Genomic DNA, 14,094 nt, shown 5'->3' on the forward strand with positions numbered 1-14,094 from the left:
TGCACTTTTCTTTCCTGCTGCCACTCTTGTTTCAAGAACTAAAATTATGCAACAATGTCTCATTGTTGATTTATTTCATTCATTTTATATGTTTTGCTCTTACCGACCTTCATCAGGAGGTCATGAAGGTTGAGACAATAAAGAAGAAAGCCTGAATAAGCTTTTATTTGCATTCAGCTAGACTTCTGAAAGTCTGCCCTGCTTATTATTCACGAGCCTAAAGATGCACAGTTGTTATTCACGACACTGACAGCAGCTGCTTTCTTCTGAAGGGTTTTTTGAGGACAAAAAGGAAGAGAACAAAGGTAGAAGTCAAGATGGTGGCTTGACTCATCGCTGCAGCACAATATCTTTATGAAAAAGGTCTCCGATGGGTCGTTTTTTATTTGTTTTTTTTATTTCAGATTGATCATAATAAAAACCATGGCCTTGAATCATATGATGCACCTGGTTTATTTAGAAGCCAAAAGTTTTTAGTTATCCGCTTATTCTTCCAGATTTCAAAGCATTCAGGGAAACAAGGGGAATGTAACTTTCTTCATGAAATGGCCTTGAGATCTTCTACCGTACATACATTTACACATTTGACTGGTTGGTTGATTAGGATGAGTTTAAATTTGCCAACTTTCCCTCTGAAGCCTGAAAACAAAAAAAACAAAAAACAAAAAAAAGGTTGTTCTATTCAAAGAGCCTTTGTTATGATTTTTCAGTCCAGATTGAAATTATATCAGTGTTGTGTCTATTTTTATTAATCAATTTTGTTAAGACGCCCACATGAAAGTCTAAAAATCTGATAATTGTTTTATCTGTAGTGCCTTATAAATCCACACAGGCTGGAAATAGTTATGCATAACACATATACAATACAAATCTTAATGTATGTGTCAAACTGATTTTAATTAAGATCATATAGAAATTGATAAATTGAAATATATATTAAATTCAAAAATAAATTCTTTTAGGAATTTTGAGGCACTTGTACTTTGCTTGAGTACATTTTCTATTACTTTCTACTGCAATTCTACATTTTCTTCACTACATTTCAGAGGCAAATATTGTACTTTTTACTCCACTACATTAGTCTGGCAAATAGGACGATTATTGAAAATATAATTAACACGTAAAATTGTGTTATTATTGGTTCGATAAGCCTTTTTTGATCACTAGGGAAAACATTCTCAAGCTTCCCTGCAGTATTATCAATATAAAACACACAGCCCCATATTTAAACCCCATATTCCAGAATAATGCCCTTACAATTATGATTACTCGTAAATTCATGTGTACAACACTTTCATGCTGCAATTGTATATTAATATATTGCTAAAATAATTGTTAAATTAATTATGTACATTCCTTCTCTTCTTCTTCTTCTCCTCCTCCTTCCTCCTGCAGTAAAGACTACATGGCACTGGGTGGCGCCATGGCACATTATGATTTAAATTGCCAAGCCACTTCATTTTGTGAATGTAATATATTGCTAAAATAATTGTAAAATTAATTATGTACATTTCATCTGGGGAGAAGTTGGACTCCTTTTTTATCTTCTTCTTCTTCTTCCCTCTCTTCTTCTTCTTCCTCTTCTTCTTCTTCTCCTTCCTCTTGCAGTACAGACAGCATGGCACTGGGTGGCGCCATGGCACATTAGGGTTTAAATCAGCTCCCTAATGTCCAGCAGGCGTCGCTAAAACTCAGCTTTTCTTTGCCAAAATCAATCCCACAATCCCCGCACACCGGCGGTGTATTCATTTGAATGGTAAAACTGTTAAACGCTAGCGAACCTGCACTACAGAGGAGTTGCTGTTAAGTTTGACCAGTTTTTCACGTTTTGGATTTACATACCTGGCGAGACTTCGTGGCACTTCACAAAATGACCCGGTTGGTTTTTACCTTTAATGTTTAGGTGGTGAAAGTAATCTCTGAACTATCATTTTTGAAGCCATATGTTCCCTGAGTTGGAAGGCTAGCTAGCTTGCGTTAGCTCGCTACTAGCGGCCCAGATAGTCACTTTGAACGTCTCCGTGTATCCTTGATAGTTGAGCTATGGGCTAACATCAGAGCTAACGGTAGCTCTCCGCTAGCTTGGAACATAAGCTAACTTTGAGCTCAGGCACGTAATGAAACGCAGCGTTGCTGTCCTCCAAACATCCGTTGTCTTATTTTTAAGAAAGCATGCTACCTTAACTTTAACTAATGTAGAGTGCCATTTGTGACTTGTTGCAGCTCACCTAGCTAACGTCAGTGCTTTTACAGCAGAGGCCAACGCCTTTGTAACTCAAACTTAGCCTTTTTGTGTTGTTTATCTCATTTGAATGCTTCGCTGTTGGTCGTTTTCAGTCACACTGCTGCATTTTTAGACCGCATGTTGTGTACAGCTAGCCAACCTGTACGTTGTTAGGCCATGAAAGGTGACTGTGACTCTTGCGACCCCTGAAACTGCGATGGATCCACCAATAATTGTTCCACAATTGTTTGTCCAACAGTTTCCCTTGTTATGGCAGCTGGTAAGCATGAGCTGTTTGGCAACGGGAAGTCTTTAACATCAACCAGGATACATCCAATGGCATTCTGCGATCCTGCCTGCACCTTTCTGCTGAAAAGAACATGAAGCAGGTATGGTGATGTGAAAGCAAACACCACGGCTCATTGTGTAAATAGTGGTCCACTTGTCTGTTAAATCCTGGTGACTGTGAAGTACAGTTCAGTGGTATTGTAGTTGTAGTGGCCTCATCCCTTATCCTTTTGTTTTAGGTGGATATTAGAAATAAGGAAGAATTAGATAAAGAAAGGTGAGTCTCTGATCCACACCTGTGGGATTCATCTTATTATGATCACTCACTCATTATCGGTGTCCCACAGATCATCCCACTCAGTCACTGGAGCATTAAGGCACCTTTCCATAACCATTATCACCATCTCTGTGGATTTTTATTTGAATGGTTTCCCAAACAGAGACGGCTTCGCATCTGATCGTGTCGACTTTCCTCTTGGCAGATTTCAAGTTCATTACGGAGCACAAAACCCAGGCAAAGCAAAGCGACTGACGTCTGTCAAGAGGAAGGGTTGTCCAGTGGCGGAGGTGGGCTCGAAGCTGCACCGCAAAACATCAGATGTAGGCCGTGCCAGTGACCGCGGCATGGCCAACAAAGAAAATGAGCTGACGTGCTCCGATGATGTGCGGGGCATGTACTACAATGACAACTGTGGGCTCCCTGTGAACTCTGCAGAGGCCTCCAAGATGGCAGGGGCCAGCTCCAAGTACAGCGACTTTACTGAGGTGAGTGTCAGAGTTAAAACGATTGCTCTGTTATGCTATAAACTCAGCTATCTTAATTCTAATTCCCTTTGTGCATTGTCCGTCTGTTCACACAGCTGTCGAAGGACCATGAAGCTATGACTCACGTCCTTTTCGGAAGGAATCTACGACTAAAAGTAGCCCAAACATTATGGCGAAGAAACGCCAGCGAATTAGTGGCCTACTTAATAAGGTAAAACAACGACGGCCAATACTGCATTTTGGTGGTTTGTTTTCATTCCTCGATTACATAACATTCTTCATCTTAAATCATTTTATGCTTTCCCAGAATTCAAGACACAGGGGTGCTGCTTGACTGCTTACCTGTCTTAACAAACGAGTGAGTCTCATCTGGGTGTTTTTTGCATTTTCGCTTCTGTAATAATTCAGCTTCACTTATAATGACTGGACTGCACAATACAGCCAACCTGTAGCATCACTGGGGCTGCAGCTAATGTTTTTTCTGTTTTTGATCATATATCTGTTCTTTGTTTGATCTGAACGTGTGAATAATGTCATGAAGTAGAAAAACAAAAAGTGCTACATGGTTTTAAGCAACATTCCTTGCCCTTTTTTTAGGTAGGTTATAATCTAGAGGATGCATCCTCAATCCTGTAATTCTCTGAGAGCTCATGATTGATCATCTAGTGACCGTCGTCGAGCTAGTATAAGGCTGAAACCAACAGTTAAGATCGTTTGAGCCAGATTTGCCATTTTCCTTTTCTTTTTTCCTCTGTTCTTGCCCACATTTCTGAATTACAGTTCATTTTCTTTCCTTCTTTTGTCGTATGTTTTCTTATTTCAGCCTTCAAACGGAAGCACCATGTTTGTCACTTGGCTGCTGCGTTGACCTCATGCCCCAAGTAAAAGTGATTCTTGCCAGCAAATACGAAGAGTAAGTGTAACTGTGGAATCCCATGTATGTTTAATTATCTGTCTCTTTTTTGATCTAGAAGGAGGTGATGAGATTTGGGTTTTTTTTAGTCTTAAGATGATTCACTTCTCACCACCAAGCTTCAGGCAGTGTGATGAATAACTGATGAATCCTCTTGAACGACTGATGAAATGCCTTTGACTCAGCACTTGTATTTTATGCCCTGGGTAACAGAATTTTCATCTTTGAATTAATGATTTGACAAACTCTTCTGCATAACTTTTTGTTTTTCTGCAGACACATAAATGTTGGTTTACACTGGGTTCAATCCGTCATCAGGAAGTGGTGGCCAGAACTTTCTAAGAATGAGAAAAGACTGCGGGACAGTCGTTCAGAAGACAGGTGGGCAGTGAATGCTTCAGTAAATCCTAAGTCCCTCAATGACAACAGATGTACAACCAGTGTACAATATTAAAAAATAATGCACTATTCCAAACGGAACAGACTCGACAGGCATTTTAATTGAGTGTGTTGGCAGGTAAAGCAACCTGTAGCATCCTTTGATTCTCCTCAGCACTTACCTCTGGAAGTCAAGCTGGATAAACTTGGATGTTGGATAGGTTACTGTATACATGACTTTTCCAGAACAGAGTTTGCAAATAGCTCTGGTCAAATTTCTGTATCTTTTCGAACAGGGACAAAGTCACCCAAGCTTCAGTTTACAAAATTTCTACCATTTTTTCACCATCCTCCGTGAGGTGTTTTTGCTTTTCTGTCTGATAGTTTGACCCATGCCCACTTTGCTTATTAACAAAGGAGACTTATAGTAGTTGATATCCAGTAAATAAAACATTTGTCAGGTTTTTCTATTTGGAGCTGATTGTATAGTGCGGATGAGGTTAGCATAACATTTATGGAGTTTCTGAGTCAGGGGTAATGTGAAAAAATAGACATACACACCTCTGACTGCAGTTGTGAACCTTAGTGGGTCATGCTGGGATTATTGTGACAGATATGATATGAATCAGGGTTTTAGTGGGAATGGTTATTTTACATTTCATTTCGGTTGGAGAAAAAAACATACATGAAGATTTTTGCAGAGGTCTCTACCAAACAAGCATATTCCCTTATTTTAGAGAACAGGATTTGTAGGCTAGGGCATCTCTTTAGGAGCACAACATTTTATTTATGATGCATTTTATATTTATCAAATAATTACAGCTCCTGTCATTTGGATATTGCACTTGATCCTGTCACAATTTCTTTGAATTATTCAGCCCTAGCTGTTAGCAGTGCTGGGTGAGAGGGTGTTTTGGGTTTCTCCTGTCACTTACTGTGTGTTCCTGTGTGAACTCACTAAATATTAAAATGGTAATGTTTTTCTGTTTATTGCAGGAATATTGAAGTCATGAAGCAGCGGCTGAAGGACTTGTGGAAGGATGGAGCCCGGTTGTGTTTGGTTCCAGGATCCACGGGAGAACTGGCAAAGGTAAGATACCATTTTTATCATAGTAATTATCAGGGTCGGCTGTGTGGATGTGGAAAGTCACAGAAAAAAGTTTTAAAATAGAATTTAGCAGTCAAGTAAAATATGGATTTTTCAGTTGTTCAGTGTTCAAGTTTTGTGGTTACTTGTTTGAAAGTTTCATGAAACTAAAAGTGCTTTTCTTTTAACTAAAGCACATTTTTTCTTTCTGTTATGCATGAAGCTAAATTAAATACTTGCAATAGAGTTGAATTAACTCCTGCCTTTAAAAGGCTTAAAATGAACATTTTGTCACATAGATGCACACAGGTTCTGCTTCGGGTTTTTTCCCCAGCCTCTGTTGATTTTGGGTGGACACTGTTAACTACTCCCATCCTAAAAAAAACTCCAGGTTCGCTGTGATCATTTGTAACAAGAGTTGAATCTGTATTAGGGTTGTGGTTCCTTTGTTTCTGTCTACACGTCCTGTTACATGGGGAAAAAGCAATAAACAAAACAAAAAAATCTTTCATATAGATATTTTAAAAGGAAGTAAATTTACTGACAACTGAAACATCCCTTCTCATAGTCAGTAATATTCCAGTATGTTTTGTGTTTGAACCCAGATTTATGAACCGTTTGGATAGTGTGTAAAACAAATGTTATTTTAATGTATGCACACCATTTCAGTGGCTGTAACAACAACTATTGTGTTATCTCTTCTTCATGTTACAGGCCATCGAGGCTTATCTGTCACAGCTGCCCTGACGGTTGTCAACGTAGCACTCTGAGGATGTGACCACTACTGCCGGATCATGGCTGTGTTTTGAACTGATAATGATGCCAGAGAAATGGACTGGTTCTTTCGGCCACTTAAACCTCTTACTGGGACTGAACTTGACAATTCAGACATCTCCCTCGGTTAGAGCTGGAGACTCTTAAGGAGGGCTGAGGAGCCTTTCTGCAAGAAAAAAAAAACACACAGCAAATGACTGCTTCACATTGAAGTGGACCGTCTTGTGAAGGGGCATATTAAGTGGACCTCCATGAGACTAGGTGTAACGTCGCTCTATGAAGTGCCAAGCTCTTTGTCTCTCACTACACCACTCTTTGCCATTGAATGCAAATGCACTTGTGGATGTATTGAATGCTCCTTTGTGTTGATGTTTTGCGCCTGGGTCCACCGGAATCAGGAACTTGAATCTGCAACAGTCTTAAATTATTAGACCTCCTCTTGTTTTTGTTTTTGTTTTTTAATTTTGCCTCTTCATATGACATTTGACTGTATAATGTAAAATGTAAAAACAAGTGATTCTTTTAATCTTTTTCTTTTAAATAAATTTGATAAATCAAATGTCATCTCTTATGTTTTGTTTTTGTTTTTTTTGTATATACAGAGAAGAATACAGTAAGAATGAGCTTATACATTTCAGGAGAAATAAGCTTAAAGGAAGAGTTTGCCCAAAAGTGAAAATTCTGTCATTACCTACTGAACGCCACGCTGATGGAGAGTTGAGTAGTTCACATAACATTTCTTGAGTTTTCCAGCAAAATAGTGTGGCAGTATTCTCCTGAACAAGGAGATTAACATTGTTTTAAAATGTTTAAAAAAAAACGACCCCCCACACTGCCAGTCCAGTTTCTGGAAGCCTGAAATCCAAAATTAATTTGAAAAGATGATATATACACCTTTGTTTAAAAGCTGAAATAAAAGCGTCAGCATGCACCCCATCTGAAGCGGGTGCGAGACCTCAACCACGCATCAAGGGTGTAACTTTGCAAATCAGTTTGGGGCTTCTGGAGACTTTGGTAACCCTGGACAAGCTGTGTGGAGCCATTTTATGCTTCTTTTATTGGTTGTTTTTTAGGTTTTAAAACAAGTCCCCATCGACTTTAGCTGCAGGAGAATGCTGCACCTGTTTCGCTGTGAAGCCCCATGAGTGTTTTATGGACTATAAAACTTCACCCGACTGTCCATCAGCATGGGAGTGAGTAGGCAATGACTGAATTTTCATTTTTGGGCAGACATATTGGCATAACTTGCATCTAAGTAAATATACATACTGTAATAGCTATGCAGGCAGTATCCTTGCTAATAAGTCATCCCAGCTGGTCAAACAGTTTCTCAGCTTTTCTTTTTTGTAGTGAAGTCAAAACTTCATTAATCAAAATAAATGTCCATTTTCTGCTTATCAGAACAAAAGTGTGTAAATGGAAGTCTCAAATCAAATTAAAAGAAATAACAGTAAAGGATCCAGATAAACACAATAAAAATAAACTGATTAATTCAAAATGCTACTGTAACATAGTATACTCCGGGATACACTCATTTATAGGTGTTATTTAGAAAATTGGGGTGAAGAGCGTAAACATGGGTATTAAAAGAATGCATGTGTTGTGGACAAAATGTGCAATGGACATCTTTAACCGACAGCTTTAAATTGTAATCATAACATTAATTTCCACAGAAGTACTGTGCATCCATGTGTTTGTAATTGTCCGTTGGTACAATAAAGTTTTTTTTGTACGTGACGTCATTTTCCGCAGAGCCAGCTGATGTGCCGAGTCTTCCGCTCCTTCTCCAAACTGCTTCTGAGTACATGTCGACGCACAGACAGTCACACCTGGTTTTAATTCGATAAAGACAGACGACATGTTGCACAGGGAAAGAATACCGCTGTTATGGGTTTTTATTCAGGCTGCGCTCGTCGTGGCGTGGTGTTTCACCGACATGGAAACGGGGCCTGGCGCAGGTGTATCGACACAGCCGAACGGAGATCGGTTCAAAATCGAGGGCAGAGCGATAGTTCCGGGGATTAAAACACAAGACTGGGTCTCCACGGCCAGAATCCTAGTGGAAGGTGAAGAATACGTGGGATTTTTCAGGTAAGAAACGGCCCTAGTTATCGTTATACCCACTAGCTAGCTAGCTAACCTGTTAGCCAGGCTATGTAGCAGTAGCATAGCCAGCTAGCTTAAACGGTAGCCTGACGTGCCACTGCTGGTAACCGCACGGCAGCTGCTGTTGGCAGATGGCAGCTCCTGACTGTCCTAGCTAATTTACAGCTTAATAATAATTTGGTTGTAATTCATGTCAACCGGGACAACAACATGGTTATTTCACTGTTACCTGGCCTTCACTGAACTTTGTTGTTAATGTCATTATAAGCTCAACCAGGCCTTTATCTCGCAGTGGCTGTTACCAAAACAACCCTTGGCCACAAGAGACGTGCCTGTTACTGCAATAACAACCACTGATGTGTAGGTAGTAGTACATTTAAGTCAAAGGCTTCACACGCAATATCATAAACTTCAGTTTGATTTTTATACAGCTACATATGGTAAATGCTGTGAATTTGTCTGAGATACAACCGCAAATTTGATTTGACTTTTTCTAAGCAGGTTTTCCTCTGAATTCAACCCTTTTCAACCATATTAAGACTATTTTCATCAGTTGCATAGTCAGAAAAATAAAAAATGCTTATCACAATTTCCTATAGCTCAAAGTGATTCCTTTCAAATTGCTTATTTTGTCAAACCAAAGAGTCCAAAACGCACAGATGTTTAATTTACTGTCATAAATGACGAAGAAAAGCAGCAAATTGTTACTTTCTGCTTGAAAAATGACAAATGATTTATCGATTAACATAGTAGCTGGAAATTAATTTCTTTCTAGCAATTTATTGACAGATCATTGCTCCTCTAACTCTTTGGAGTTACTTTACAGCAATTTTTTCCTCGGCAAATCCTCACAGTTGACCTAGATTAAGCCACTCAAACTCTAAGTTTATTATATACATCTATCTCAACAGAGTTATATTGCCACTGAGGGCTGTTTCTAATATTTAGTCTGCCCTCATTGATATGAATGGGGTGGACAAAAGACACATTTCAGTGTGATAGATAGATAGATAGATAGATAGATAGATAGATGTCCATAAAGTTGACTCAACACCTCTGTTTCCCTTACCTGACATTCTTGAGATCAACATCTGATTGTTTTTACGTTCTCTTTTTATAGAACTGATGGCAGTTTTGCTGTGAATGACGTCCCCTCAGGATCCTACGTCGTGGAAGTTGTCAGCCCTAATTACAGATTTGAACCAGTACGTGTCGATATCACATCAAAGGGCAAAATGAGGTAAGATCTTACTATTGGTGAGAACACAAAAAACAAGGCACGCACACAAATGTTTCATTTCGATTGAGTCCGCCTTTATTATAGTAAAGTAACCATGTGTCACTTCACAGGGCGCGTCTCGTGAACTACATCAAGACATCAGAAGTCATCCGCCAGCAGTATCCTCTTCAAATCAGGGCGAACGGCCCTCACACCTACTTCGTGAAGAGAGAAACCTGGGGCTGGACAGACTTCCTCATGAACCCAATGGTAAAGAAAATTTACTGACAAAAAAAAGCAGCAAATCTTTACATTCAAGAAGCTGGAACCAACAAACTTTAACATTTTTCCTTTACAAATGTTTGAAACAATTAATTGATTATAGTTGCTCAAGTTTGCTTCTTGCTCTTGAAATTCATTGTTTTTGTTGCTTGTGCAGGTTATGATGATGGTTCTGCCCCTGCTGATCATTGTTCTGCTGCCCAAGGTCGTCAACACAAATGACCCAGAGATGAGAAAGGTGAGGAATCCTTTATAGGCTAAAGGGTTATTTCAGAAATATTGTATGCACATTGACCTCATCATGCAGTTTCTCTTCTTTCTAATGGATACACTCCGATCCGTTTAATACAAATGTATTTACCAGCAAGTTCCTGAGAGAATAGTTTATAATGTCAAAGGAATACCTTAAATTTATGTCGTTGCCTTGTCCTGTGAGAAGACATCACAACTGTGAGAAATTGATTTTGCGTTGGAATTTTTAAAATCACTCTCTAGCGTCTGTCCCCAGCCTTCAGTTCTCCCGTTTTCTCACTGTTTTCATTTCACTGCCGTCTTCACAGGAAATTGAGCAGTCCATGCACATGCTGAGCCCCAACCCCGAGCTTCCAGACGTCTCCGAGCTCGTGACCAAATTCTTCTCTGGCTCCAAGGGCTCCAGCAAGGCAGGTGGCAGCAGCAAGGGCACGAGGCCGGCTGCCAAGAGGAGGTAGTACTATACACGTCTGCTCAGTCTGCCTAAGGAAGCTTGAGTTACGCCATGGAAGCAAGATTTTTAAGTGTCATGTTTTTTTTCCTCTGGGTCTATTGTACAGTTTTCTTTATTGATAGATGTTTTGAGCACATCTTAATTTCTAATATGCTATTGAAAACTGAGAAAAAATAAGATTTTTTTTCATACTGCACTGATAAAAATTTCTTAAACCCTGCAAAAGCTGTTTTCCTTCATTTGCTCTATTACTTTCAACATGTGGCTCTACTAGTCATCCATCTTTTCTGTGCTAACCCTACAGTGTGCATTTTCCCACTGCTGCTAATCCACTACCTGAAAGAGAACATATATACAGATATTTTCTTCTTTTTTTTTTTTTTCAATTTCAGTGATGTGACTGTGAATGAAGATGATTTAAATTTTAAGACTGATGAATTCTTATTTAACTAAAAGTCTAGATAAATAAATTGCAATGCTATATAACAACTGTGTTTTTATTTCAGACCATCTTATTTGTTTTAGAGTGAACACATGGCCTTCATCATGTTTTGAATTATTGTGTGGCATACTGTCTGGCCAGAATTCACATACTGTACATTATGTGCCTAAGGTGTATAAATTAAAATGGAAATCATTGGCGGTTCAAAGGATGAAAGAGCTGTGTGGTTGCTTTCGAGATCTCTAGAGTGTAACTGGCTTTACTTTTAATAAAGCGGACAGTCAAGTCCATATAAAAGTTTGTTTGTGATAATGTCCTCAGTTCTTGATGAGTCACTCATAGTTGCTGATAGAACTGATGTAATGATGGGTGATATTCAATAACAACATCTGACAAAACGATCCCAACTGAAGGTCCAGTTTCTATCTTTTTTCCAGATATTTCAGCCAAATGCTGTTGAGATTTTGGCACAAGAGTAAGGTTTTAACAGAGAGGTCCTTTAAACTTCCACTGAGCTCACATGTCAACAGGGACATCTCCATGACAACTGAGCAAACTCAATCTGATAATCGTGTTGAAATGTCAGGACAAAGTTAGTAAATTGGCTTTAATTTGGGATTTTCTTTTTGTTTTTGCTATTTCAAAGACAAATAATCCTATTTGGTCCTATTTGTAAGAAAAGTTGATTTTTGAGTCTCATTCCCAACTCTTAAATTACTGATGCTTTGGGCCTCCCACTCTTCAAATACTGACGCATTGGAATGGTGGGCGGCCGACCTACAATCCCAATGCATCAGTGTTTGACGAGTTGGGAATGAGACTTAAAAATCATCTTTTTTTTACAAAAAGCACATTTAAATCAAATTTTCTGAGAAAACACTTAAGTTGATTTGCTCCAATCTGATGTCCCCAGAAAGGCCATGTTCAGAAAGACATTTCTGTCAGTCTGAACACAGCCTCACGGAAGATCCTGGTATAAAGAAAAATGTAGGCAAAAGTCGCACTCAAGATCTGCACAGTATAGCTCATTAGATTGAATTTTATAGATCACTGGTTCGACCTGACTGATCTTCATCAGGTACACTAAGGCCGTAACCTGTGGGAAGTTTGGGAACCACTGCTTGAAGGAACAAGGCTGGGGATTATGTTAAGGTGAAAAAACCTGCCACAAGACCAGAACCAACAATGTGTTTGTCTGTTACTAAATATTTAAAACTTCACCAGCTTACCTTTCGCCACATCCCTTTCTATATGTGATGGAAAAAGAACGTCTAATGAAAATAACCTGTAAAGGAAGACGGTACAGGTGAAAACATTTTTCTTGCACTGGTCAATTTTGAGATTTTGGGCTATTTTGCTTCTAGACTGGTGGAAAAAAAATCTAAAACACAAATCAAGTTCTTAAGAAATGTATTTAAAAAGTGCATATTTAATAAGATATGCATATTTAGACAAAATATTTCTGAAAACTTGTAATACAATAATTATTCTTATGTAAGTAATTGATTCAATAGTTTTTTTGTTGCTAATCTTGCGGTAAAGATTTTAGCCTGTAGTGTTTTATAATTTATCCTTTTCATATATAACTTCAAAAAACTTGCAGAAGCCCTAAAGGGCCATGCATTCATACATTTTATTTCCTCCGTTTTCCCGTGATAACGAGTTAATTTCATTTGTTTTCTCGAGATCTCGAGTTATTATCTCGAAATAACAACTGCCGTTTTCCCGAGATAACGTGATAATTTTCTCGAGATAACAAAACTTTGTTTTCCCGAGATAACGATATAATTAATTCGAGATCTTGAGAAAACAAAACAATAGTGTAGTATATTAAATCATTGCAGGAAACATCATTCAGTGTAGCAATGTCAGAGGAGCAGGAGCATATCAATCACCCCGTCACATATCTTTTCAATCAAGGCCCGACACAGGCTGAAATAGCATTATGCCTTGCTATTACAGATAATATACACATTAGTGTGCGTAATCTAAAAAGACTTAAGCTATATCAGCGGCGCAATCTAAGTGAGCCTGATGTCGATCTCGAATTAATTATATCGTTATCTCGGGAAAACAAAGTTTCGTTATCTCGAGATCTCCAGAAAATTACCCCGTTATCTCGGGATAACGGCAGTTGTCATTTCAAGATAATAACTCGTGATCTCGAGAAAACAAATGAAATTAACTCGTTATCACGGGAAAACAGAGGAAATAAAATGTATGAATGCATGGCCCTTTAGGGCTTCTGTAAAAAACAATTGTCTTAATGTAAGTTATCAAATCATCCAAAAGTTTCATGGTACCACACCTGTAGTGTCTCCCCTTGTATTTAAAAGAAAGCTCAATAATTTACTCAATCACCTGGGAACTGTAGTTTTTAGCAAATGCTAATCAAACATGAGAAATTTAAACAAGGGACAATTTAAAATTGCAGATTTTGTGACAGTGTAAGTGGGATTGTCTCATAACAAACTACCACATTAATCACAATAAAGAAACACGCCATCTAGTGGTTTAATCTTAAAGGTGCACTATGTAGTAAAGAGAAAGATCTTCACTGACTGATTTTTTTATGCCTCATCAAACTAAATAAACAAACTATATGTGGCGGACCCTGCCACCTTTCCAGCTTCAAACAGTGTTCTGAGGACCTTATTTTCCTCTGAGAACAGCTTGTTTATTCAGTTATGGAAGAAATTAATGTTTCTGAGTGCCCCTTTAAGTTTTTGGAGGTTTATGACATTAAGTTCTATCAAGCTTCGACTACACAGATGATGCTTGCTCGTAGGATCAATTCATTGTTTGTTTTGGTCTTTTCATGGCTTGATAAGAAACATATAGATCACCGGACTTATCACAATTGGGTCGCGTCAGGTTGTTTAAATGCAGACGCTAACATGGACCGGTGAG

General features: G+C 38.5%; 2 protein-coding genes across 2 annotated transcripts; both read left to right on the forward strand.

The window, feature by feature from the left end:
* The first annotated feature begins 1,679 nt into the window (after nt 1-1,679).
* On the forward strand, nt 1,680-6,993 carry katnbl1 (katanin p80 subunit B-like 1). Its single transcript, XM_084378104.1, has 10 exons — nt 1,680-1,878; nt 2,484-2,613; nt 2,752-2,789; nt 2,995-3,277; nt 3,373-3,488; nt 3,585-3,635; nt 4,101-4,190; nt 4,467-4,571; nt 5,565-5,658; nt 6,370-6,993. Exons 2-10 carry the CDS (start codon nt 2,605-2,607, stop codon nt 6,400-6,402), a joined length of 819 nt encoding a protein of 272 aa, XP_084234230.1. The 5' UTR covers nt 1,680-1,878; nt 2,484-2,604; the 3' UTR covers nt 6,403-6,993.
* A 1,172-nt stretch (nt 6,994-8,165) lies between these two features.
* On the forward strand, nt 8,166-11,484 carry emc7b (ER membrane protein complex subunit 7b). Its single transcript, XM_084377816.1, has 5 exons — nt 8,166-8,520; nt 9,656-9,775; nt 9,886-10,024; nt 10,194-10,274; nt 10,597-11,484. Exons 1-5 carry the CDS (start codon nt 8,288-8,290, stop codon nt 10,744-10,746), a joined length of 723 nt encoding a protein of 240 aa, XP_084233942.1. The 5' UTR covers nt 8,166-8,287; the 3' UTR covers nt 10,747-11,484.
* The last annotated feature ends 2,610 nt before the right edge of the window (nt 11,485-14,094 follow it).

The sequence above is a fragment of the Pagrus pagrus genome (assembly GCF_965226575.1).
Source record: "Pagrus pagrus genome assembly, chromosome: 16".
Lineage (NCBI taxonomy): Eukaryota > Metazoa > Chordata > Actinopteri > Spariformes > Sparidae > Pagrus > Pagrus pagrus.